At 37.7% G+C, this 26,882-nt stretch overlaps 2 protein-coding genes across 5 annotated transcripts in view; both read left to right on the top strand.

The window, feature by feature from the left end:
* HEATR5A (HEAT repeat containing 5A) overlaps nucleotides 1-5,075 on the top strand; it is a 75,426-nt gene extending 70,351 nt beyond the window's left edge. For both annotated transcript variants that reach the window (XM_063290020.1, XM_063290019.1), the window contains 3 exons: nucleotides 843-994; nucleotides 1,964-2,177; nucleotides 3,084-5,075. In XM_063290020.1, the coding sequence (XP_063146090.1) occupies nucleotides 843-994; nucleotides 1,964-2,177; nucleotides 3,084-3,388 (671 nt within the window). In that variant the 3' untranslated portion in view covers nucleotides 3,389-5,075. The remainder of the gene's footprint in view (nucleotides 1-842; nucleotides 995-1,963; nucleotides 2,178-3,083) is intronic.
* A 10,851-nt stretch (nucleotides 5,076-15,926) lies between these two features.
* HECTD1 (HECT domain E3 ubiquitin protein ligase 1) overlaps nucleotides 15,927-26,882 on the top strand; it is a 72,826-nt gene continuing 61,870 nt past the window's right edge. For 2 of the 3 annotated variants that reach the window (XM_063290018.1, XM_063290016.1), the window contains exons 1-3: nucleotides 15,927-16,063; nucleotides 18,401-18,660; nucleotides 26,274-26,508. In XM_063290018.1, the coding sequence (XP_063146088.1) occupies nucleotides 18,521-18,660; nucleotides 26,274-26,508 (375 nt within the window). In that variant the 5' untranslated portion in view covers nucleotides 15,927-16,063; nucleotides 18,401-18,520. The remainder of the gene's footprint in view (nucleotides 16,064-18,400; nucleotides 18,661-26,273; nucleotides 26,509-26,882) is intronic. The other variant, XM_063290017.1, reaches the window with a different exon arrangement.

Raw genomic sequence — 26,882 nt, 5'->3', positions numbered from 1 at the left:
ACTTTCCTTTACTATTGAGTATAATTGAAACCAGTCTGTATTCTTGGAAAGAACTTAGAAGTTAGAGATTTCTACTGTATATAAATGTGATCTCTAGCAGCTTTGAGTTTATGGTTTGCCAGTTTGGGGGCAGCAAGGTGAGAAAGACCAGTAAGAATAAAGTCCCTCTGCCCTGACAAGGTTTCAGTTTCTTCTTTACTTCATGTAGCTCCCAGAGAATTTCCCTGACCATTAAGTTTTAAAATGTTTTTGTAGTTACAGCTTTAATACAAGGTAAAATATAAGCTGTTTATTCAAAGCTCTTATTGACCAGACATTAAATACTCCAGTAGTGCTTCATATTGAGTACAGATAGGCCTCGCTTAACGACCACAAGCAACTCTGTCACTAAGCAATGTGGTCATTGAGCAAGACATCACAAGACCGCAACTTTCGATTTTACTGCCAGCTTCTCCACTGACTCTGCTTGTTGGAAGCCAGCTGTGAAGCACGCAAATGGTGATTACATGACTGCAGGATGCTGCATCGGTTGTAAAAGCCCACTGGTTGTGAAGCCCCCGCAGCTTGATCACATGACTGCAGGGACCTGCAAAGGTTACAAGTGCAAGGATTGGTCATAAAGTTACTTTTTTAGCATCATTGTAACTTTGAATGGTTGCTAAACAAGGCAGTTGTTAAGCATGGACTACCTGTACAAGTCTGCATTAGACTTAACAGACATGATTAATAATGTCTTGTATTACAGTTCGGTTCAAAATTGTACCAGAACTTGGCCTTAACATTTTGATGATATAATTAGTCCTGTTTCAGATGGAAGTTTTAAAATGTCTTATTATTGGTAGGTAGTGCTGGTCAAGAATTGGATGAAAGTAGTCTGCTGACTGCAATCACCGTATTTATTTTGTCTGCAAGTCCAGAAGTTACCACCATGGAATGTCTTCAGAGGCACTGCATTGAAAAGTTTAAATCAGCAATGGAATCTAAAGATCCCAATGTAAGTACAACTTAAATTTGTTTTGAGGTTTGCTACCATTGCTATGTGCTTATATTTAGCTCTTTCCATTGAATAAACATGTGTCTCCCACCATTGAAAGTGAGATGGGTAAATGTTCCACTGTGATTCCATCCTATTATTAGCCCATAGCTTTTGTCAGTGAAAACCACCACCTGCATCAGCCATTTAGATTCTACTTTATACAGTCAATATATGCTGAAACTGCATCAGCCTATCAATCCTGACAATTGATTTGAGAAATCTGGAATCTCTGATCAAAAGAAATCCTGATCTTGGGATCTTCACAAAAGTTGACATTCCATGTCTAAAATATGATTCTATCTTTTTGAATTTCTTGGAGAGAGACTGACAAGTATGACTTGATTCTTAGCATAAGGAAGTTCACAAATGGAAACTTCTCCCAGACTTTTCTCCACCTAGCAGCTCCAATTGCCTCATCCCATATTGTTCAGGATGGCCCCAACCTATTGGTTAGGTCTGGGGGAAAATGCAAGTGGTTACAAGACAGGAAGCTTTCCTTATATAAACTTCCTGAAATGTGCTTATCTTCGGCTCCAAGTCTATATATTCTTCCTCTTGATGTGAAGGCATTTGTATAGATCTCAGCATTGCTACTTTTATTGAAGATGTATGGTGTCCTTAAGCTAATAGTCATTGTACAGTTAGAAAAAAAGAGGAAAAGATCCTGCCGTTAGCCTATATGTTGGTACCTGAAAATACCACCACTGTTAATTCTCCTTTCCTCTACCATGTTCTCTGTTTTTCTCTTCCTGTATCTAAGAGAAGATCCTGCAATTAACTTTAGGATGCTTAAAAAACTTGTAGAAACTTGTAGTGTTTAGTGTACAAAATATTCATACAAATAACAGTTCACAATAGCAGTTTAATCTTTTGTTTTTTACCTTTGGGTAGATTATCTTTGTTTTTCAATAGGTTTTTTTTTTTTAGGTACAACTTAAATGCTACCAGCTGCTCCTTTCCATTTTCCAGTATCCAAACCAAACTGTCTCATATCCTTACATTCATTCACTAGTATCTTCAGTAGTGACCAAACTACAGGAAACAGAGAAAATTAAACCTGAGAATTCTGCTGAACTTCAGGTTATTCAAGAAGGAATAAAGGCAGTGGCAGCTGTTATAGCCCTTGCCGAGGAGGAGCATCGTAAGTGTCCTTTGCGTATTCTTTCAATCATCCCGCTTCCATGAAACATAACATCTGATGGTTTCTAGTTAGTGGCATTATTCTGGCCTTTCAGCCCTGGTACACCATTACCCTCTACAAGAAGATCAGCATTTGAAGGGATTTGCAGAGAAAATAATGGAAACTTGCATAGGTTTCACTCCTATGATGCTTCTTAAAACTGCTCTGTCAAAAACAGATGTGTGGTTTTGCTGCGAAGTACTGTGGCTGAGTGATACATGGGGCCCCAGGTAGCTTGTTCCGTCCTTAGAATTATCATTCTGAGATGCAGAGCCTTATTTTCCCTATATTAGTTGATTTTAACTGGATTGGTTTTATTGAAGTCACTTGAACAGTTCTCATCTAACACGGGAGAGTAAGTAGCTATATACTACTGCCAGAATCATGTATGTTTTGTATATCAGTTTAGATTTTAAACTGCTTCCAATGCTTTTGTGAATTTGGAAAAAGCAAGCATAATCTCTTGACATAAAAATACTCTTAGGAAATATGTGTGTGTGTGTGTGTTCTAGTATCATGAAGAAATTGTGGCAAGGTAAGAAAGCAGATAGTCATAAGAATAGTTACTTGAAGCAGGGAGAAGTAATGGGTTTTCTTCATTGAAAAATATCTTGTTTGATTTTTCAGAATGCAAAGTTCATGTTTTATGGTTAGAAGGCAGAACAGTGTAATATCCTACATAGCAAATTGAAATGTTAATTATTTACAATTAATTAATTAAGCAAGCATATTTGTTTATTCAAAAGTAAATTCTGCTGTATTAAATTATGTTAAGTTTCCAGTACATTTAAGAATAAAGTTTAAAAACTAATAATTATGACGCTAGCGCTATTTATCATTACTGAATAAATTTTTCAATTTTCACAGGAAGTCAGCTAGTGGCTTGTTTTATTCCCATCCTCATATCTTTTCTTTTGGATGAGAATGCCCTAGGATCAGTTTCAAGTTCAGCGAAGTATCTTCACGAGTTTGCTTTGCATTATCTGATGCAGATTGTTCCACAGTACTCTTCAGCCTTTAAAAAACTAATGGCTTCTTCTCCATCAATGAAAGCAAGGCTTGAGTCAGCAGTGAGAGGAAATCAGGAAAGCATCAAGGATAAGTCAACATCTAAGCATTCAAAGAATCCTGGGAAAGGCTCAAGTATTCAACTAAAGACTAACTTCCTGTGAAAATGACTTCTAAATCTTAAGAGCCTTGGTTATATTGAAAAGTGGTCTTTTTCCAGCTATTACCATGGAGTACAGATTTTTGTTTTCAGTTCTCTTATGTATTGTTTTATTTTATATAATGGTCCCATTCCAGAGAAGTGCATACATGCACCCATCTATTGATTGACTCACTCAGTAGCACCTACAGCTGTTACTGCTAAAACTGAATGTAGAAATGGTAACCCAGCATAGTATATCTATTTGCAAATACAATTCCCAATGCAGAAGATGGTCATTTAGTCATTGAAATATGTATTACAAGATTTTTTTTAAGTGTTGCAGTCCTCTTAATTTTGTTTGGAACATACTACAACACTCTTTAATAAAATATATTGAAGACTTGATTAAATGTCTTAACATCTTGATACGCTTACATTAATAAAACTGCTTTTAGTTTCAGTCTTGAATCGTGCACAAACACCAGCATAGGGAAGCTCCTATGCATCGCTATTTCTTGATAATAATGATTATTTTTGTGTAGTAGTTGCCAGTTTAATACTTGCTGGTATGAGATTTTAAACAAAAATCCAGAGGAGTTACTTAGTGTATATTCACTTTTATCTCCATGAAGTGCATTGCCTGTGCATTTTAGCTGACAAGTAGGGAAAGTTACCTCTAATGCTAGAATTAATGGCACAAAATATGTGGCTAGCTCCTTAATTCAGGGATTTCATTATGATTTTGTTATGGAACATCAAATACAAGTCTAGACTTGAGCACAGACTTGGAATATCATTTAATCTAAACCATTAACCTATAGAGTATGTTAAAAGGTTAATTTTGCTATTACATTTTAATTGTAAATTTAATCTCCAAATTCTTACAGTTCTGTTCAGTAATATGTTGTGCTTATTTAGTCATGACATAATTAAAAGAACTGATATTCTTGAAATCCACAGAAATATAAAATTACTGTTGAGTAACTAAAACCCACATTTAAATTATTGAGAGCTTTACCAATGAATTGTGTAACAATTAACAGTTTTATGAGACTTCACTCATACAGTTTTGAATATTTATATATGCAGTTAAGCACATCTGTTTATGATTACATCAATGGAGCTTTTTACTACCAATATATTTTTAGTTGATTTTAAATGTATCATGCCAAGCAGATCATTGAGGCTTACATATCTTGTTTAGACTATGAAAACTATTTGATGCAGTACCATCACATGAGGCATTACATTATCTATTGTAAGAATTTTCTAGTCTTGAAAGATTGATGTACAAGTGTGCATTCAAATAAGACTGTAATGGGAATGGATTACTTTTTCAAAAGTGGGTTTTATCTGAATTGAATTGCAGCCTGAATTATAAGAATAAACAATCACAATTATATATCTTAACAATGGATCCTATTTTATATAGAAATCTAGGTGTTAATTCTGTAACCATTATTTTTTTAATTGTGCTGGCAATCATTGCCCTTTAATCCAATATTAAGTGAAGTAAAGCAAATGTTAGAACTATTAAGATACTCCCTTTCATTAATTTATGGAAAATAAAAACGTATGTAGACCCAATACTCAGGAAGTGATTGTACTTTATTATACATTTTGTACATAAAATTGTAAATTGTACAGATCTAACCATTTGAGCAAAACTCTGTCATTTTTCTAATTTACATAAAGCTAATTTTCTTCAATTAAGTGTCTTTTTTGTTAAATGACTCTGCATATATATATAATATATATATATATATATATATATATATATATTTCCCCAGTATTATGTAGTGGGGTTGCACTCTCAGAGTGCTTGGTTTAATTATTTCTATTCAATAGAAAGAACAGAAATCACATATGAAGCACCCCCTTTTTAAACAAAAACAAAAAAAAGGAAAGGCCAAGCCAGAAGACTGTTTCTTCAAAGATGAAAGTCTGCTTCCACAAATGTATTATCTTTACTTAATTGTGTGAAGATATGGCACAGGATTTTATTCAGAAATGTTTTCATATTAAGTTAGTTTGAGTCAATAAAATAATGAAAAGTATTCTCCATCTGCTTCTTCAGACACTTATTCACCTCTCCCACCCATCTATATCTACATCTCTACATGTATAAATCTGTAAATGTTGTCACATATCACTATTGTCACAATTTTCTTGCAGTTTTTAATGTTGTTTTTCAAAGGAAGTTGGAGTAGTTATATAGTAAGTAGTAACAAATTAGTAGTAGTTTTTACTTAATGAAACAAATACTGAATTGAAAGCAGAAATCCTTAACTTATTGCTATTGTAATAAAATGAGTTGACTGCTACAGATGGGTATAAAAAGCTTTTTTATATTTGGGAAAGATGATCATCCTTAGTACAGGATGTGGTTGCTATCTAATATCGTAAAAATATTTAACAATCAATTTATATTGATGCACGAGAGAATCTTTTCTGATTGCAGAAGAATACAAAGTTAATAAACCAACAAGACAGGACTTTCGGAACAGCCAGGAAGCTCCCAGTGAAATAAACATCTCAGGAATGTGTTTGTTGTTGTTTTAAATGTGACGGATGTGTATGTTTTATATATAATACACACACACCCAGAGTTATACATGGTTTTGTGGATTTGAGTGAAGCCAGCCTGAGTTGAGCATTAGTGGTAGCCTTGCATGCCATTTTTTCTTATTTAATTTCAGCCGTCCACTGCTCTACTAAGCTTTTTGAAATGGACTGGCAGTATCTAGTTCATTGGATGTCTAAGAGCAGAAACTGGATTGACAGCTGTTGTAGAACCAGAGAGATTATTCTCTTCATTGGGTGAAGCATGCCATGTCTAGCACGCTTTAGGGTGCAATTCTGCACCGAGGAGGGAATTGGACCCCATGATCTAAGTAGCCCCTACCAACTCTATGCCCAATTCACTGATAATTAAAACGGTGGCAAAACAACACCTGATCATTTTACCATGTACCTGTTAAGTCTACTTCTGCTGGTGTTACAAGCCATCGCAAATTAGTGATGAAAATATACATCTGCTGCACTGTTGTCCTTGTGTACAGTACACTAATCCCATTGGCTTTTCTTCTTGTGCTGTATCTGGGACTCCACAGATGGGATCAGATAATTTTCTTGCCTTTAAAAAAAATATTAAATTAATTTTTTTATATTAATAAGAGCAGAAATGAAAAGAGCCACACTTAATGTTTGTTTAATCACTGGAGATCTCTGTGTGCTGCAGTATTAAAGAGACTAGGCCATATAGCCCTGAAATCCTATTTAAGAAAAAAATCTGTAGAATTACAGAGACACTATTTTAAGAGAGAGAGAGAGCACATTTGTAATGGTCACCATTTTAACTTGCCACCAAACAAGTTACATTTAATTCTTCTGTTGACCAACTTGCTGTCAGAGAATAACCTGTACAGCCTCAAGACTAGACACACACTCTTTGTCTGTGTGTGTGTGTGTGTGTGTAAAGTTGAACTATTTTTGTCCATGCCTGAAAAAAGGGTGCCCCTAGAGTTGCTATTTGCATTTTAAGAGGCATGCCTACTGGAACCATCACAAACATAATGTAAAATGTACACAGCCTCAGAGCAATTAGTTGGTTCTTATGTTACAAGACGCCATAATGAGGTTTGTTGGGCTTGGATTTCATAGTTATTTACCTAGCCGATTAAATTTGGAAATTATGGCTTCTGAGTTAGCATGTTGCAGAACCTAGCCAGTTGTGGTTTATTCTATCAAACACAGTCATTCCCAAAGCAAAGCAAACCTTGAGAAACACTTGTTTTCACTAGGGGAGAAATAGGGAAGCAAGCCTCCCCATTAACAGGATGCATGTACTTGCAGGCAACAGAGTCGTTGGGGAAGAATGGGAATGGCCAGGATCATCTCCATCTCTCTGAGACTGCCACAAGACATCAGGAGGCATAATGCAGCCTGGGATTTGGGTGGTTGGATTATGTACTGCCTACAGTCCAGGGCTTATTATCCAGAACAATATTTTATTTTCAAGACCTCAAGCTTCAAAGCTGAAGCCTTTCCTTAACAAGATCAGTACTCTGTTGTTTACTTATTATTTCAGGATGCACAAAGGGAAATCCATGCAAAAACACTATACAGCTAGATTCTCATATTCTGCAGAGGGTAGGGGATTTATCAAACTAGTTAGAAAAGGAAACATATAAGCTTTGGTGGCTTCTCAATAGACTGCCGTGAGAGTCAAGAGAAAAAGGGAATATAGCTATTGTCAAGCATAAATAAAATGCAGAACATCAAGAGTTTAAACATTCACACAATGCAGCGACAGAACAGTGAATGCCGAATTACTTGTTCCTATTTTTTTTAACTGCAACATACTGTATTTTACCATTTGCTTTGCATAACAAGTTACAGTAAAGTAGTAGACAGAATGTTTCCAGACTAAAATAGCTATAAGATATACATGCAGATGCACAAAAGCCAATTGCCTTAGCACAGGTGCTATCCAAAAGCAATTATTATGTCCTGGTACAGTTTTTTTAAAAATCCCTTTTAATTGAGCATTAATGACTATTTGAACAAGGATAACAAGTTCTTCCCCCAAAAGATGCAGTAGGGTTCCTTTAAAGCAGTGGCATCTATTTTTCAGGCTCACACAGAAGTCTGAAGGAAGTTGAATTGCTTTAGAAGTGGAGAGGTCCTAAGCACTTCTTCTGAAACATTTTTGGAGTATAAAAGTTACTTCCTTATTTGGATCAGTCGCTTTGAGACTTCAGTGACAAAATGACTGCCTGGGGAGGATGAACAAATAAAATTTTGCATGTTTTGCTATAGAGAGTGCACTGAGCACACCACATCTGTATTTTCAATCCAGACATGTTGCCAAGTAGGGTCAGAGACACAAGGGTATCTGAAAATTTCATAAACAAAGGGGTTGATCATCCTCCCTGCTCCCCCACACTTCTGACATTCTCTGAGATCTAAGGAATCAAATTAGAAGCTCCACTAGGCACAAAAAGTGTTTGTGGTTTGGGCGAATCACACTAGATAGTAGAAAAGGTATTAGTCATCCCTGAAGAAGTTTGGTTCTGTACAACAGGACAAATGTTTCATGTGAGCAACATTAAAAAGAATGTATGGAATCCTTTCCCTATTCCTGATTGGCTGGAATCAAAAGCTGAGCCTTCCTCATTACTCAGCTCTGAGTTGTACAGCACAAGGTGGATATTTCAATAGAGTGTTCACTTCCTGTCTGCTGGACTTATGGGACTGAAGAAGCCACATACATACATAAATGTAAAAAGCTTGGTTCATTTATAGATCCTGTATAAGGCAAAGCAAGCTGACAAAATCCTATTAACTGTTTATAAAGCTGAATGTGGAACAATAACCCAAAGCCCACAAATTCATCTTTCAAGTTCCTTTAAAAAGAACAACTGACTAAGGTAAGTTGTACCAATTACTAGAGAGCAGTGTTTCTCAATCTTGGCAACTTCAAGCTGTGTGGATTTCAACTCCCAGAATTCCCCAGCCAGCATGGGAGCTGAAGTCCACACAGCTTGAAGTTGCCAAGGTTAAGAAACACCACTATAGAGGCTTTACTATCCACAGCCATGATAATGGAAGTCTTTCAATATTTAAAATATTTTTAAAAGATTATTTAATATAGTGTACTTTCAAAACTGTTTTACACAAAAATCCTAAAGTACAAACCCACACCAACATGACTAAGCAAAACATTTAAAGAATGTAGTAAGCAACCTTTATCATATTCCTTGCTGCAGCACATTGCACAAGCCAATGAATAGTAAACATAAGCTATATTTTACAGATGACGTGGCGTTGCCCTTGTGACTGCCAGGATCCAAGATTACACACAGCAACACAAAGTGTAAGCCTAGAAGTCGAATCTATGTTTATAACCCAGGGGTCATACTAGCAAAACTGAAAGACAAGAATTATAATGTAAATTTGTAGCTAAATCAGATACATTTTTAATGAAACAAAATTAAAATTCTTGAGGGTTTTTTGCTGGGAGAACTTTTTTTTTTAAGAAGACATCTGAAAAGTCAGCTAATCAGCTAATTATGACTTTATCCATGGACAAACCAATTAAGTAACTAACCTCATCTCTCCCATTAACTGTAACTAGAGAATAATCTGAAACAGAAAACAAGGCAGGGAAAGCATGCAGAGCATGGCTTACAGAATTCTTTCCATCCCTTGAATAGCAGTTTCCCTTGGAAGGGAGAGGGCTTAAGAATGGAGGAGTCAACAGCATTCCAAGCCACTGCCCAGCCATCTCTCCCATAGGAGAATTTTTTTTCCTGGATTTTTTTTTCCTCAGCACACCCTACCAGAACAGATCTATTTTCTAATTCAATTTTTCTTTTGTTGGCTTCTCCCATCACATCAAATTTGGTTCCATTCTGGAAGGGTATCCTCTTGATGGATAGACAGAATCTCATGTTACACAATTTCTTTCCAACATTCTTTTGGGTTGGAAAGCATAAAAATAAATACATAATACAGATTGGAATGTCAGTTTGGTTATTAATAATATTTTCTGCATTCTGCACAAGATGGAAATTGCAGTTGCACGGAATAATATTACTAAATGCTATCCTGACTGCAAGTATAATATGTTTTGCTCTACTTGCATCAACTTGTATCTAGAAAACAATGTCATTCCGTATAATTAAAATATCAGGAATCATTCAGAACACTCAAACTTTGATTTTTATACTCTAAAGTATACATATTCAAAAAAATGCCAAACCTTTTCAGTAAAACTGTTTTACAATAAGACTAGGTGTAGTGGTTAACAGCAGTGTTGTATGAGACAATGAATATGTCTTGATGTTATGAATCATTTGTGATTTGAATATATTAGTGTGATACATAAAACAGATGGTTTGCTGTTTCTGTTTTGTAGTCATTTTCATTCAAACGAGATAGGGCTGGGCTTTGGCTTTTTCCCCTTTATAGTAATAGATTTTGATAATAATAGATCAAAAGATAAATTTAGGGTTTGAAAAAAAAAATTTTCCTGGTGCCTTCAAGTCAGTCTTGACAAGTCCCTGCAGTTTTCTTGGCAAGGTTTCAGAAGTGGCTTGCCAGTGCCTTATTCCTAGGGCAGAGAAGGAATGACTGGCCAAATGTCACCCAACTGGCTTTGTGCCTAAGGCAGGTCTAGAACTCACAGTCTCCTGGTGTCTAGCCTACTGCCGTTCAAAATTGGAAATTAAGGTTTACTAATTGGAAAGGGAGTATATAAACCAATATAGGCTATTTGTCTTTATTAGTAGCGCAGGACTCTAATAAAACTTAAGTTTCAGAGCAAACAGTATAAAACCTATAAAAACAGATTTAATTTACAGAATAGAATGTATGGATTAGAAAGTACATTTGAGATCATCTAGTCCAACCCTTTGCCCAGTCTAGGGATCCACTTATTTTCATTTATTAAAAGCTGAAAAAGTTTGTGTAAAGCAGAGAAACTTGATTCTGAAGGAAGGTTGGGAAACAGAAACAATATTCAGCAAAACAGTTTATATGTACTATCTGCCTGTGCCATAAAGTAACAAGCAATATTTTGTCTGCTTCTTTATCCATTAGCTGACAAATCCTGAAGATCATTCTATACCTTGTTAGAAATATAACAAAGATCATATTAGAATCCCCTAAATAAGAACCTTATCTAGCCCCAGATTTCCACTCACTGATTAAAGTTAAAAGACAGTATACAATTATTGTAAATTTACACTAATATATTAATGTTTTTTTGTTGTTTATTCATTTAGCCGCTTCCGACTCTTTGTGACTTCATGAACCAGCCCATGCCAGAGCTTCCTGTTGGTCGTCAACTCCCCCAGGGACGAGTCCATCACCTCTAGAATATCATCCATCCACCTTGCCCTTGGTCAGCCCCTCTTCCTTTTGCCTTCCACTCTCCCTAGCATCAGCATCTTCTCCAGGGTGTCCTGTCTTCTCATTATGTGGCCAAAGTATTTCAGTTTTGCCTTGAATATCATTCCCTCAAGTGAGCAGTCTGGCTTTATTTCCTGGAGGATGGACTGGTTTGATCTTCTGGCAGTCCAAGGCACTCTCAGAATTTTCCTCCAACACCACAGTTCAAAAGCATCGATCTTCCTTCTCTCAGCCTTCCTTATGGTCCAGCTCTCGCAGCCATATGTTACTATGGGGAACACCATTGCTTTAACTATGCAGGCCTTTGTTGTCAGTGTGATGTCTCTGCTCTTAACTATTTTATCGAGATTCGTCATTGCTCTTCTCCCAAGGATTAAGCGTCTTCTGATTTCCTGACTGCAGTCAGCATCTGCAGTAATCTTCGCACCTACAAATACAAAGTCTTTCACTGCTTCTACATTTTCTCCCTCTATTTGCCAGTTATCAATCAAGCTGGTTGCCATAATCTTGGTTTTTTTGAGGTTTAGCTGCAAGCCAGCTTCTGCACTTTCTTCTTTCCCCTTCATCATAAAGCTCCTCAATTCCTCTTCGCTTTCAGCCATCAAAGTGGTATCATCTGCATATCTGAGATTGTTCATGTTTCTTCCAGCGATTTTAACTCCAGTCTTGGATTCCTCAAGCCCAGCATGTCGCATGATGTGTTCTGCGTACAAGTTGAATAGGTAGGGTGAGAGTATACAGCCCTGCCATACTCCTTTCCCAATCTTAAACCAGTCCGTTGTTCCGTGGTCTGTTCTTACTGTTGCTACTTGGTCGTTATACAGATTCTTCAGGAGGCAGACAAGATGACTTGGTATCCCCATACCACTAAGAACTTGCCACAATTTGTTATGGTCCACACAGTCAAAGGCTTTAGAATAGTCAATAAAACAGAAATAGATGTTTTTCTGAAACTCCCTGGCTTTTTCCATTATCCAGCGGATATTGGCAATTTGGTCCCTAGCTCCTCTGCCTTTTCTAAACCCAGCTTGTGCATCTGGCAATTCTCGCTCCATGAATTGCTGAAGTCTACCTTGCAGGATCTTGAGCATTACCTTACTGGCATGTGAAATGAGTGCCACTGTTCGATAGTTTGAACATTCTTTAGTGTTTCCCTTTTTTGGTATGGGGATATAAGTTGATTTTTTCCAATCTGATGGCCATTCTTGTGTTTTCCAAATTTGCTGGCATATAGCATGCATTATCTTGACAGCATCATCTTGCAAGATTTTGAACAGTTCAGCTGGGATACCGTCGTCTCCTGCTGCCTTGTTATTAGCAATGCTTCTTAAGGCCCACTCAACCTCACTCTTCAGGATGTCTGGCTCTAGCTCACTGACCACACCATCAAAGCTATCCCCGATATTGTTATCCTTCCTATACAGGTCTTCTGTATATTCTTGCCACCTTTTCTTGACCTCTTCTTCTTCTTGTTAGGTCCTTGCCATCTTTGTTTTTGATCATACCCATTTTGGCCTGGAATTTACCTCCGATGGTTCTAATTTTCTGGAAGAGGTCTCTTGTCCTTCCTATTCTATTGTCTTCTTCCACTTCCGCGCATTACTTGTTTAAAAAGAATTCCTTATCTCTTCTGGCTAACCTCTGGAATTTTGCACTTAATTGGGCGTATCTCCCCCTATCACTGTTGCCTTTTGCTTTCCTTCTTTCTTGGGCTACTTCTAGTGTCTCAGCAGACAGCCATTTTGCCTTCTTGGTTTTCTCTTTCTTTGGGATGTATTTTGTTGCCGCCTCCTGAACAATGATGCCAACTTCTGTCCAGAGTTCTTCCGGGATCCTATCTACTAAGTCCGGTCCCTTAAATCGATTCTTCACCTCCACTGCATATTGCTTACGAATATTAGTGAGCTCATATCTAACTGATCTGTGGGTCTTCCCTAATCTCTTTAGTCTGATCCTAAATTGTGCAAGAAGAAGTTCGTGATCTGAACTACAGTCAGCTCCAGGTCTTGTTTTTACCGGCTGTATAGATGTCCACCACCTTTGGCTGCAAAGGATGTAGTCAATCTGATTTCGGTGTTGTCCATCTGGTGAAGTCCATGTATAAAGCCGTCTCTTAGGTTGTTGGAAGAGAGTGTTTGTTATGCAGAGTGAGTTGTCTTGGCAAAATTCTATCAGCCTATGTCCTGCTTCGTTTTGTTCTCCCAGGCCATGCTTACCTGTAATTCCAGGTGTCATTTGACTGCCCACCTTAGCATTCCAGTCTCCTGTGATGAAAATAACGTCTCTTTTAGGCGTATTGTCCAGTAGGTGCTGCAGATCCTCATAGAACTGCTCTACTTCAGCTTCTTCAGCATCTGTGGTTGGGGCATATATTTGGATCACTGTGATGTTAGATGGTTTGCCTTGAATTCGAATTGAGATCATTCTGTCGTTTTTTGGATTGTATCCAAGCACTGCTTTAGCCACTTTACTATTAATTATGAAGGCTGCTCCATTTCTTCTGTGGTCCTCTTCTCCACAGTAGTAGATCTGGTGGTCATTTGACGTGAAGTGGCCCATTCCAGTCCATTTCAGTTCACTGACGCCCAAAATGTCTATCTTTAATCTTGACATCTCACCAATAACCACATCCAATTTGCCCTGGCTCATAGATCTTACATTCCAGGTTCCAATGGTGTGTTGATCCTTAGAACATCGGATTCGCCGTTCACCACCAGCACCGTCGGCCGCTAGCCGTCCTTTCGGCTTTGAGCTAGCTGCGTCATCACGTCTGGGGCTAGTTGAACTCATCCTCTGTTCCTCCCCAGTAGCATTTTGACCATCTTCCGACCTGGGGGTCTCATCTTCTGATGGTATACCGGCATATCTCTGGTTGTACTGATCCATTTAGTTTTCACGGCAAGAATACTGGGGTGGGTTGCCATTACCTTCCCCAGGGATCGCATTTAGTCTGACCTCTCTGTCATGACCTTCCCGTCTTGGGTGGCCCTTCACGGTTTAGCTCATGGCATCACTGAGGTGCTCATGCTCCAGCACCACAACAAGGTAATGATTCTTTGCTGAAGAATATATTAATACATCACATGAAGCCCTGAGTAACTTTCTAATGACCTCAGGACAGTGACATGTGACTGGCTATCCTTGTGTGAGGTGACAGAAATTAATTCATCTTTATGTTCTCTGCATACATCAATTTTTCTAGTGACCAACAAAAAGATCTCCCAAATAGCCATGTTTAAATATACTATAATTTTAAATTCATTAAGTCATTAACTTGATTGTGACTAAGAAATGCATTTACCAAAAATGCCACTCATCTCTACCAATTGGGATGACCATGGTTGTCAAAACATAGATTCTGATTCTCAACTTTTTACTCATGGCAAAATTACAGAGAATTAAATAGAGAATGATCAAATAGTTCATACTTAATGACACATCAAAGAACTATATATTATAGCTTTTACAACTGAGATAAATCCCAACTGCAGAATATGACTGTTCCACTTCTGTCCTAAACACGGTACCTGAAGAGAATACCTCATAAATTTTATTTCAGCTATTTTTCACATATGTCCAGAATTTCAAGGTGAAGGTCCTAGTTATAAAAAGCTACTTTGTCTTATTATGTATTACTTCTTAAAGAACAAAACTAGTAAAAAAATTAACCAACAAGACACTGAGGCACCCAAGCATGATATGTAACATGAATCATTCATACCAAGTAAATTCCAATTGTAAAATCCAACAACTCCATAGAAATTGCAACATTCTCATCAGTATTGAAGAATATTAGTAAATGACTATGTCCATTAATTAACCGGGATTTAAAGGTGCTTTTTTGTGGTAGCTCCAATTGTGAAAAAGATAGTTACTACATGGAAGTGCAAGGAACCAAGCAATCAGAACTTACAACAATTGTGTCTTATTAAGGAAGATTATCTATCCTATTAAGAAGTCTGTCCCATACTCACAGACATCTAAGTTCTCTAAATGTTGGGGCTTAAGCCAGGGTTTGTGCTGGCTGGGGAATTTTGGGAGTTGAAGTCTGCACAGCTTAGAGTTGCCAAGGTTGAGGAACCCTGGTTTAAGAGACACACGTTTCCACAACCTGCTCCAACACGTTTGCTGAAAATTACCGTCATTATTCCAATTTGAGATGGAAAATACCTTTGAGAGGGGTAAACCTGACAGGCAGTAAACAAATGTAAGTAAATATGTATTTTAACTAACACTTTCAATACCTGTCCACTACAATGTTGTACTATAGATCCATAAAGTGTTACCAACTCTTTCCCAGAGCATAGCCCAATTTATAAAACGGCGTCTGATGATCGCCTGGGTGGTTACCATGAAGGACACTTCTATTCTTCCGCAAAAAATCAACACCAGGCAAGAGAAAGAAGAACTAAGTTCGCTCTTCTGCAAGAACCGAGCGCGGTCACGTTGCCGCCGGTCTTGAGTTATAATGGGCAGAAAGAGGAAGCCCAGAGTTACTCGTGACGCGAGAAGGGAAGGAAAACCCCGAGGAACGGCGTTCTCCGCAGCGCCCCCTGCGGCCGCCTTGAGCTGCTGTTCCGGAGTCCGCTTCGGCCTGACTTGGAGCCTGGCGGACTCCTCCTCCTCTTCTCGTGTGTGTGGCGCTCTGTCTTTCTCCTCCCCCACACCCTCAGCTTCTGCCGGGAGGATCAAGATGGACGGGGTGCGACGCTGTCTGGCGGCGGACTAAGGAAAGGCCTCGGAAAACTGCGGCGGCGGCGGGAGAAGCCCGGGCGTCGAGGTGAGCGAGTCGCTGGGTCAGCAGAGAGAAGCCCCACGCTGCTGGCCTCGCGGCGGTGTTTCCGGAGCCTCCTGGCCGAGATGCCCTGCAAGGCCTGCGGCTGGCGGAGAACGCGAGTGCCGCGGCGTGACGGAGTAGGACCTGAGGGGAAGAGTTTGGTTCTTTTGGGACGGCGTGGTCGGAAAGTGTCTGTAGAGACCCCGCGGAGCCTCAGCTAGGCGGTGGCCGGTAGGCCCTGAAAAACTGGGCTTGGGAGACGGATGGAAGGGGAGCGACCGAGTTCTCTTGCTGGGCCCAGAGCGAGGTCCTGTCCGTAAAGAAAGGTGTTGCTGGGCCTGCTCTTCTCCGGGCTTTCTCGAGTCGGTGGGGAAGAGTCACTGGGGCTTCTCAGTCCGCTGCTTTGGGACTTTAATCAGTGAGAATCAGTGGATCTGAAGACGGTGCCCGGACACTGCTTCCGGCTTTGGTTGTTTTAAGGGGGGAAGCAAACAAAAATCTGTAACGCAGCCCAGTATTTGTTGGACGCCACGCTCTTATTGTAAGACTGCTTGTATAAATGCTACTCTGAACGTATGAAGCTTCCTTCTGTTCGAGAAGTCCTTAGTGCATGTAGTTATCTTCCAGCGATAGTATCTTTGTGAAATTTGGGGTTATTCCCAGCCTTAGATTTTTTTTTTAAGCTAGGGGTCGAACCTAAGGGCCTAGGTAATGCATATGTAATGCATATGGTCTACCATAGTAGGGTTTCCCATTCCTCCGTGTTGTTGGGGAGAGTGTATCCAACTTATTTCTAAGTGATTTTCGCACTAAAGTGCAGGTGTTTGGGGGAGTAGAACTGATCTCAAGAAGTATATACTTACCTTCCTCAGTGGAAATTGTATACTGTTAGTATCAATTTTTCCTAATTTATGCATTGTTTGATTTGTTATTGATACCAGTTTATTAAGTCCACCGTTTACATTATTTTTATATATTCAGTCTTGTTGGTCATACTTCACTATGAACAGTCAGCATATGAATAAGCAATAATGCAATTGAAACTTTTTCCAAGCATGGCTTGTTTGACTCAAGACATTTATACTCTCAGAAGCCAAAATAGTAGCTTTATTAACTACATGCTACATAATCCTATATATGCCTGTTTATAAATAAGCCCTCTTGAGTTCAATAAACTTCCCAAGTTTACCTTAAGTCCCTCTGATATATAATCATCTTAATGTTTTTAACCTGATCTTAATACTAGATTAAGATTTGGCCTGACCCTTAAAAGAGTTTATTGAAGTAAAATCTATCTTTTAACCCACAGCTTTCATTCTAGAAACTGAATTCTCATTACAAAAATTACAAGAGGTTAACTCTACAAAGACACTACAACTTTGGTAAACTAAAACTCTGCAGTTGTGGCCTAAAACAACTACTTACTGAGCGAAAGACAGGCTGTATTTGGGTTCTGTTGGTGATGTTAAAAGGCAACATAATAACAGCATAGAAAGAGCAACCCTCTCCCCCAAAGCACAGAATGTACTAAGTTCATGATGTAAAACTGTTCTAAGAAAAATTGGAATTAAAATTGAAGTGTGCGTTGTCTTATTGCTACTTGATTTATAAACTATATAATCTTAAAAAACAAGGCAATACAGTAAAACATTTAAAACTATATCATGAAACTAATATCAAAGCAACAGAACACCTGGTTGGGAAAGTACAGGAAGAATTAAAATATATACTATCTGTAAGTTCACAAATCACTGCTGCTCTTAAACTATTATAATTTAAGAGATTGTTAACCCTTGAAATGCTATTTACTATTTTTTTACTCCATTAATAACTTCTAGTAGAAGATCAGTAAATAAAACCATAGGGATTAAGATTTAATCCACTGTTGTAATTTTGCAACATACAACATTTTGCTGGCATTGTCCTAGGTATCTGAAATAGCTAAATTTGATGCTGCTCTTCTATGTTGTCACAATTTTAGAGTTGTTTATATACCCCTTGTATTATAAAAATATTTTTTTAGACATCTGGCTCCCACTTTGAAATTTTTAGGCATAATATTTTTTAGCTTAATAACTAGACCAAATGACCAGGCTCTTAGCTCCTTTACATTCCTGATCAAGTTTTCTAAAATGTATAAATGTCAGCGGAGCCTTTCCTTCTCAAATATTGTTCATTTATAGTATTTCAAATGCATCTTTTCCAAATTATTTCTGAAGCATTACACAGTTTTTTTATCTGTGCAGAATATATATCATGCTAGTAACACATATTGTGATAAAATTAGGAAGCACTAACAGAAATTAACTGCAAACCTCTTGATTACTATTTCTTTCTCAGGTGAAGATTGTAAAACCATTGGATTTCCTCAGAATAGAAGATTCGGTGGGCCCAAGTTATTTGACTGGATTTTTAAAAGAATTTTGGTTGCTTTTTAAGAAGAGATAGTACTTTAAAATCATGGCAGATGTGGACCCAGACACATTGCTTGAATGGCTGCAGATGGGTCAGGGGGATGAAAGAGACATGCAGCTAATAGCACTGGAGCAGTTATGTATGTTGCTGCTGATGTCAGACAATGTGGATCGGTGCTTTGAAACGTAAGTAAAGTTTCATTTTGGTTTTAGGCTGGTTTGTATCAACTGATCAGTTTGATTTTCATTGTGCTGAAATGTTATTACTGAGAAGGTGACAAAAGTTCTTTGTCTAGATTATACTGATAGAGAAATCTCTGTTGGCAATCCACTGAAAGCAGTGGTGTTCTATAGGAAAGATCAGTGATACTAGCTATAATGCACTGTTTTCATTACTGTTGGGGAACAGCAGTCTAATCCAAGAACTGTGGTTTGCAAGGTGCCTCACTGCTCCCCCCCACCTCTTTAGCATCTATGTGAAGTCAATGGGAGGGAGCATCATCCATTACTGCATCCATAGGCTGCAGTATTATCTGTATGCTGATAATACCCAATTGTACATTTCTGCCCCTGGCTGTTTAAGTAAAGTTGTCAAGGCTTTGTCCCATTGTGTAGAGTCTGTGGGAATCTGGATGGAGAGGAACAGGCTTCAGTTCAACCCTCCCAAATGGCTATAGGTTTTGGGTCAGTGGATCCTGGAATCAAATAAAACTCAAGCAATTCCATCCTTGAATCTGGACTGGGGTGCACTGCCATGCTTGGATTTAGTGCACAGTTTGGGGGTTCTCCTGGAGTCAAAGCTGCAACTTACAGGACAAGTGGCAGTTGTGTCTGGGGGAGGAGAAGTTGCTTAATTTCATATTATGCACCAATTGTGCCTGTTCAGGGGGCCCTGCTCATGGTCACTCATGCCTTAATCACCTCTCAGTTGGGTATTGCAACACACTCTACATGGGGCCAACCCCAAGACCAACTGGAAACTTCAGCTGGTCCAGAATGCAGTGGTGTGGGTAGTTACGGGTGTGCTCTGTTATGTTCATGTAACACCTCTACTTCACAAACTGCACAGGCTCCCAGGAAGTTTCTGGGTGCAATTCAAGATGTTGGTTATTGCCTGTTGAGCCTTACATGACATAGAACTAGATTATCTGTGGGATCACCTTCTCCCATGGATATCTGCCTGTCTTCCACACTCTGACAAAGAGGGCAAACTTCCAATCCTTCTGTTGAAACAATGTGATCATGAGGGACCCAAGAGGTGTGGATTCATGCTAGTAGCTGCTGCCCTTTGGAATGATCTTCCCCATGACACCCGGTTGGCTTGATCCTGCAGGTCTTTAGAAAGCAACTAAAGACCTGGCTCTTTCCCTGGGCCTTGGGGTCAGGATGAGTAGAGCCCCCAATTGATTAGCTATAGGAAATTTCAATTCTTTTAGCCATTTCATCATTTTAATAAGTTTTAATGAGATGTGTTGCTTTGTATTGGTTGTTAATGATTTTTACTTCTTTTTGTATGCTGCCCGGCATTACAAGGTCTGTGTTGGGCAACTATATATATTGGAGGTAGCTGAAGTAATTTAATTCTTGGGATGTAGTAATGTCTAATAGGTCTTCTACTGAAATCTTTGGAAGTCCTTTTATTCTTGAGAGTTTGCTTTGTTAGCATGTGTTCACATTGGATGTTGCAAAAAATCTTGTTCTACAGCTTTTCTCTACTTCATATGGACCAGTGGGGGGAAAATATGTGAATTTCATTCCAGACATGGTGAAAATTAAATCATATGATAAAAAATATTTTTGCATTCAGTCTTTTTACTGCCTTACATCCTGCTCTGAAGTATTTAAAATCTTGTTTTTTTTAAAGTTGCTGCTAAGGACAGTGTTAATTTAGAAGAACTTTACATGCTGATACACAGCTGTTTCTTGGCTAAGGAATTGCCAAATGGCACAGTTGTGAGTAGAATTATGATTTAGTTGTTCAACTTGGAAATGATGAGTTATTGTGGGCAGACCTCTGCTGTATAAAGTTGTATTTTATATTAATGTTTTAAATCATCTCTACTATGTCCCAAAATTCAACCACCTTAATTTTTAAGACACTTTAATTGTGGACCAATTACTAAAACTGCTGATACATTAACAGGACTTTGAAGATTTAACATGTATTTTCTGCTTGAGAATAAGAGCACTTTTTTAATTTAGCAGGTAGTAAAATTTATTTGTATTAAAGCAATATTGTTAGGGTTTTTTTTTAGTGATAATAGTTCCCAGTTTTATTAAATGCATCTGACAAAAGGAAGTAAATTTTGTGAAAAGTCTTAGGAAACCAGTATTGTGGGAAAAGTGCAGTATGAATCCTTTGCCTGTTTTTTATACATTTTACAGTATTTTTACAATATTTTATTTGATTCCCCACCGGGCATTATATTTTATTTATTAGCTGAACAGCCAAAGATACATCAAAATCAGTAGAAACAATATAATAGTTGAAAGACAGACGCGCACATAGCTGATTTTTGTAGCTGTTTTTTGTTGGTGGTGACTGATTTTGTAGCTGGCTTTTTGTGATGGTGTGAATCGAGCCTAACAGAGACTTAACAGGTCTGCTTTCATCTCTTTTAAAAATAAAATGCTCTATTTTATTTAATATCTTTGCTGTTAAAAGTACATTGACAGAAAAACCACAAACTAGGCACTAGGCAAAAATAGATTGGAATTTGGAGGGAATTTACCCGAATCCAGGTATTTTGGTTTATAAATTATTGTTTTGTAAAACTGCTGATTTTCATAATAATGCTGATGTTCATTTTAGTAATTCTGACCTGTTAATATTAGTATTAGTCATCTTTCAATAGCAGTGATTCAGAGACACTGATTCATTGTCATCATAGATTTCCCTAATAGTGGCACTTGAACATTTTAGCTATTATGACTTTTAAAAGTGACCCACAGTCACTTAATTAGTGTTCTTAATTAAGAATATGCTGAAAAGAATAGTTTGTTCCTTCTTTTTTTATCAACTATATTATTATAGTCTATTTTACACCTTTATTTCCAAGGTGTATCATTGGAGTGGTAGTAAGTGCTTCAGAGAATATAGTTGAGAATGTTTTTATTTATTTATCTGATTGATTGATTGATTTCTATAGCCGCCCATCTCAACAAGTGACTCTGGGCAGCTTACAACCATAAAACAATTAATTATAATTAAAACAGTTAAAATATAAAATAAATACAAAATAAATATATATGGCTGCCAAGTGAGCAATGCATTGATATTAATACAGCCAAGAGACGGGACCATCCACATGCTCGAGGCATGAACATATTTCAGTGAAGAAAACTGAATTATAGAAAGTCCATGCAGGTTTGATATAGCCTTGGGATTCAAGAGAATTTAGCAATCCTGTAACATTATGCTATGAAAGACAAAAGTGTAGGTGTGGAGCATATTTTTCTCCCAATATGAAATAACCAGGCACAATTTTGTGCACCTACTCCAGGCATCAGATAATGTGTAGTTTTTGAGTTCTTCAAAATTCTTCAGTTAAGATAGTACTATAAATTTAAAATGTGGGAGAAAAAGGGAGGCTAATGTTCAGTCCATGAATCTACATTTTGCAAATTCTGAGAGTGACTGAATATTTTCAAATTAAACTCTACCATGTGCAGAGAAGGTTATAGATTGTTTTAGGTTACCCACACAAAGATTCTTCAGTAAGTTCAAGGAGGAAAGGTCTTCAGAACTGGAGCAGCATATAAGCTAAGTAAGTAAGTGGGATACTGCACATTTTTATAGAGATAATTTTAGATGTGGTATTCCTTTTTTAAAAAAATCCTTAGAGTCCCAATTGGCTATCACCTGAAGTTTCAACTTTATTTTCTAAGTGTTTTTCTTCTCAATGCTAGGTATAGTTACTTCTAGCTACTTCTCTTGTGTATGTTTGTGTATTTTCCTATAATCCGGTGTCTTTCGTGCCTGTATTCATATGGTAAAAATAAATACATTCAGATACAGGAAATAATGGCAGTTAATGAAATATAGAACTTTTTAATAACTTCAACTTGAGCAATATGTTTGTTTAGAGAGCTAAAAGAGAACAAATGAAGTTTCTGTGAACATTTATTTGCTTGTTTGTTTGTTTGCTAGAATTTATGCACCATCCACTGCAGCAGTGATTTTTATCAGCATGTGGGCCACTATATTTGCACCAGTTAAAATTTTTCAAGTAATCTTACAAGCAGTGCTGAGTAAAGCATATTGTAGTAATATAACCTAGGAGTAAAAGAAAAAAAAAGGATGTGACTTTGTCACTACATTCTCTGACTCTAAGAAAGGTCACAGCTGGTATACCAACCAGTGTTGGTCAGAGACGACCTTGGCCACTGACTCCACCTGTTTTACAGTAGTTCTAAGTTCAGGAGAACCTGCAAGCTACATACCTGCTCCTTAAGGGGGAGTGCAACACTTTAATATCCCTTATTAATACCTCATCCCAAAACTGATGGCAAATCTCACCCAGTAGCTTTCTATAAATGTTGAGTAACATGGAAAAGAAAATTAAGAACTCCATGCTTCAATGACCAGGGGCTGAAACAGTTCTTCCACACTAATACTGACTGGAACTGCCACTCAGGAAGGAGTTGAACCATTACAATACAGTGTTTCCAACTTTTAACTCTGCAGGCAATCCAGAAGGGTACATGGTTTGGGGATCAAATGCCAGCCAGATAGCCAATTCCCTCCATCCAGGTCATATCGGATGGGATCTACAAGAGTGACCAGTGTAGTTTTTGGTTTTTCAAGTTTGGACCTCAACTGGACCTCAACTGGAAGGGATCCAGAGTCCTCCAGGAACCTTTGTAGCTATAATCCAACTACTTTTTTGCAAATTTCCTTAGAAAGGGAAGGATGAGGATCAAATAGAAATTATCTCATGCTGTTGGATTGCAAATGATATTTTTAAGCAGGGAAGAACCACTGCCTTCTACAAGGCAGCCAGCACCACCTTCTTCTTCAGAGGCATTGGTCACCTTCCGAGTCTAACTCTCATCCCAGAAGATCAAGGGGTTGCAAGGATCCAGTCTGCTGATGGCTGGGTTTGTACCACAGAGAACCCTGCCCACATTGTCAGATATATAATTTACTTAACATATGGCAAGTAATTGTTAAATATCTTATTGACATCTAAACTGTATCTGTCATCACTGCAACTTATGACAATCCCATAGCACAGAGTGAATAAGTACTGGCCTTAAGTCTGTCATAAATCAATTTTACTGGGTAACACTGCCTTCTAGCATTACCCTAGGGAATTATCTTCTTCCCACACTATTTAGTACTTTATAAGAAAGGCAGGATAATAAAATAAATAGGTAGGTAGGTAGGTTATTAACTTTATTTATTTTTCTGAACTGGAATGGAGAAACTTTTCCAGTGTTAACAAAAGGAGGCTTTCTGTTGCTTCCTGCAAACTTACTTATTCTGTAAGTTTGATAGGTCCTTCAGCATAGATCTGAGAAGATGTGGGAAGGACAGGAAGTTATTCCCACTTAGTTGTATGAATAGTGACTGTGCTGTCAGCAGAGTCCTATTATTGGATTTCATCTGTTATGTGGGAAAGCCATGGCAGCTGCATTGTGCAAAACAGCTTTTACAATTGTAAGATGTTTTGTTGGATAATTCCATCTTTCTCACTATGAAGCTTTCCTTATTTATTTGTGTAAGTATCTGAGCTATAATGCTCCTATGTGAAATTGTTAAAATACAATCTGCCTATTTTGTTCCAATTTTGTTGCTAAATTTAAAGCATTTGTCTCCTTAAATAAAGTAATTTAAATTCTAAGAATCATTCCCTTTAAAGAGAAGGTTTGGCAAATGGAAAAAAGCCAGTCTTCGTTCAAGTAACTGAATAAAAAATTAATTTGAAAAACTCACAATTGGTAGACAATCTTATTACATAGTGAATAAAAAGAATAGCAGAAAAACATGTTGCAACTGCATCTGTATGGTAATCAGGGTTTTATTTCATATAAAAAGTTAGGAAAAAAAGTTTTTGTTTGGTTTTAAACCCTATGTTCACCTCCTAATATAGGCTATATAAGTAAAGGTAAAGGTTTCCCTTGACGTAAAGTCCAGTCGAATCCGACTCTAGGGGGCGGTGCTCATCTCCATTTCTAAGCCTTGGAGCCGGCGTTGTCAGACACTTCCGGGTCATGTGGCCAGCATGACGACTCGGAACGCCGTTACCTTCCCGCCGAAGCGGTACCTATTGATCTACTCACATTTGCATGTTTTCGAACTGCTAGGTGAGCAGGAGCTGGGATTAACAATGGGAGCTCACCCCGCCGCACGGTTTCGAACCGCCGACCTTCCGATCAACAGCTCAGCGGTTTAACCCGCAGCGCCACCGCGTCCCGTTATAGGCTATATAAGTTGATATAATCAATACATAAAAATACTTTACATAGAGTCAGATCAATATTCTGTCTTACTCATTACTGTTTATACTGAATGCATCAGTTCTCCAGGATTTCAAGCAGTACTCATTTCTATCTTTTTATTTAACTTGCAGAACATAGTATAGTAGTATCCAGCAATTTGAAATGTTTTATCTTGAGTTCATTATACGTATTAGATAAGGATTGTTTCCAAATTTGTTTCCCTACCAATGAAAAGAACTTCCATTGGGAGATTGAATTCTCTGTGCCATGTATCTCCCAGATTTTCAGGTGTTTGGGACATCTTCATTTGAGTCAGAACGGGGAGGAGAGCAAGAATAATTTCTGCTATATGATACTGGGTGTAGTCATGGAGAAGAATTAATCTCTGTCTTCCTCAAAGCAAGTCATTTGAAGAAGTCAGACTATTAAATGCATAGTGAGATATTAATCTGGAAGTGCCCATTTGTCTACTTGTGTTGTGCAGTACACAAAGATGAACTACCTTATGGCTTACCACGATCTGAGAACCACAGCTTTGTATCTGCAATTACAAATATTAACTTGGAACTTATTTGTGCAACTGGAAAGTATTTCTGCTTATGGTCAAGGGATCCTCAATTTTTCATGATTCCTCTATGTACCTCAATCCTTTCTATCACATAATGTTTTCTAGAGCCCTTTATGAGTATCCAGAACACATTTTTTGCTTTTGTCTTTGAACAGGAATGCACAAGAATGCGGGCTATAGTTTCCCCTGCTGCCTCTTTTGCAACCCATACTGCCAAAATATTGTAGAGACTTAAGGCATTCAGTTCATCTTTAAAAAATACACTATGCAATTAGTCCTATGTTTGCCCATGATTCTGGAGAGTAGCCCTCCTACAAACAGCCCAGAATCATTGGGAGTCAGGCAGCATATAAATGTAATAAATCATCATCGTCGTCATCCACAAAGCATGATATACCTGTCAAACTAACAAATTGTACTAAATTGATTTAGAGGAAGTGGATAGGTCAATAGAAAAGTATCCTGTCAACATAATAGAAATTAGGAAATGTATTGTGTTGAACCGTGTTGTTATTAAAATGTTTTATATGCTCCAGAATAAAGCTTTCTCAGAGAAATTTACAGTTTAAACTAAGTTTAAAAATTAAACTAAAATAGCAGCTAAAAAAAGAATATACAAATTATGCTAATTCCTCAACAGCAAAATACGAAACAGCTGTTATCTGCAGTTCTTGGAATGCAGTCTATAATGTACTCATTTAGTCTAGATGTTAATCTAGTAAGTAGGATAAATACGTACAGTGGAGAATGAATTTGCAATTGATGGATTGTATTTCTCTTCTTGCAGATGTCCCCCTCGTACTTTTTTGCCTGCACTATGTAAAATTTTTCTTGATGAAAGTGCTCCTGACAATGTATTGGAGGTAACAGCTCGTGCCATAACTTATTATTTGGATGTATCAGCAGAATGCACTCGACGGATCGTAGGAGTAGATGGTGCTATCAAAGCACTTTGTAATCGTTTAGTCGTTGTGGAACTTAACAACAGAACTAGTAGAGACTTAGCTGAGCAATGTGTAAAGGTAGGTTTGTATTTTTCATTTGTCACCAAGAAAAGCTCTGGTGAGGATAAATCATGTTTACATCAATGTGTATATTTTAGACAAGGATTTAGCTGCTATAAACCCAGAGAGTTTTACTAAACAGGTATAGTATTTGCAAAATACTCATATACTCATCCACAGCCTGCGATTAGATCCTTAAAGTACAAACTATATTCATCTATAGCTTTATAGGTAATGCTTTTTATTCATAAAAATTTGTCAGTATAAAAATACATATAGTATAGTATTGAAAAGGCCTGCATGTGCAGAATGCCCATATAATGTGCACTTACAGATGCACACATATATAGTATTGTTTATTCTGTTCTGATTTTATATAGTATTGTTGTTCT

This window comes from Candoia aspera, chromosome 1 (genome assembly GCF_035149785.1).
Source record: "Candoia aspera isolate rCanAsp1 chromosome 1, rCanAsp1.hap2, whole genome shotgun sequence".
NCBI lineage: Eukaryota > Metazoa > Chordata > Lepidosauria > Squamata > Boidae > Candoia > Candoia aspera.
The sequence above is the reverse complement of the archived record's forward strand: the minus strand, read 5'-3'. Positions and strand labels throughout refer to the sequence as shown.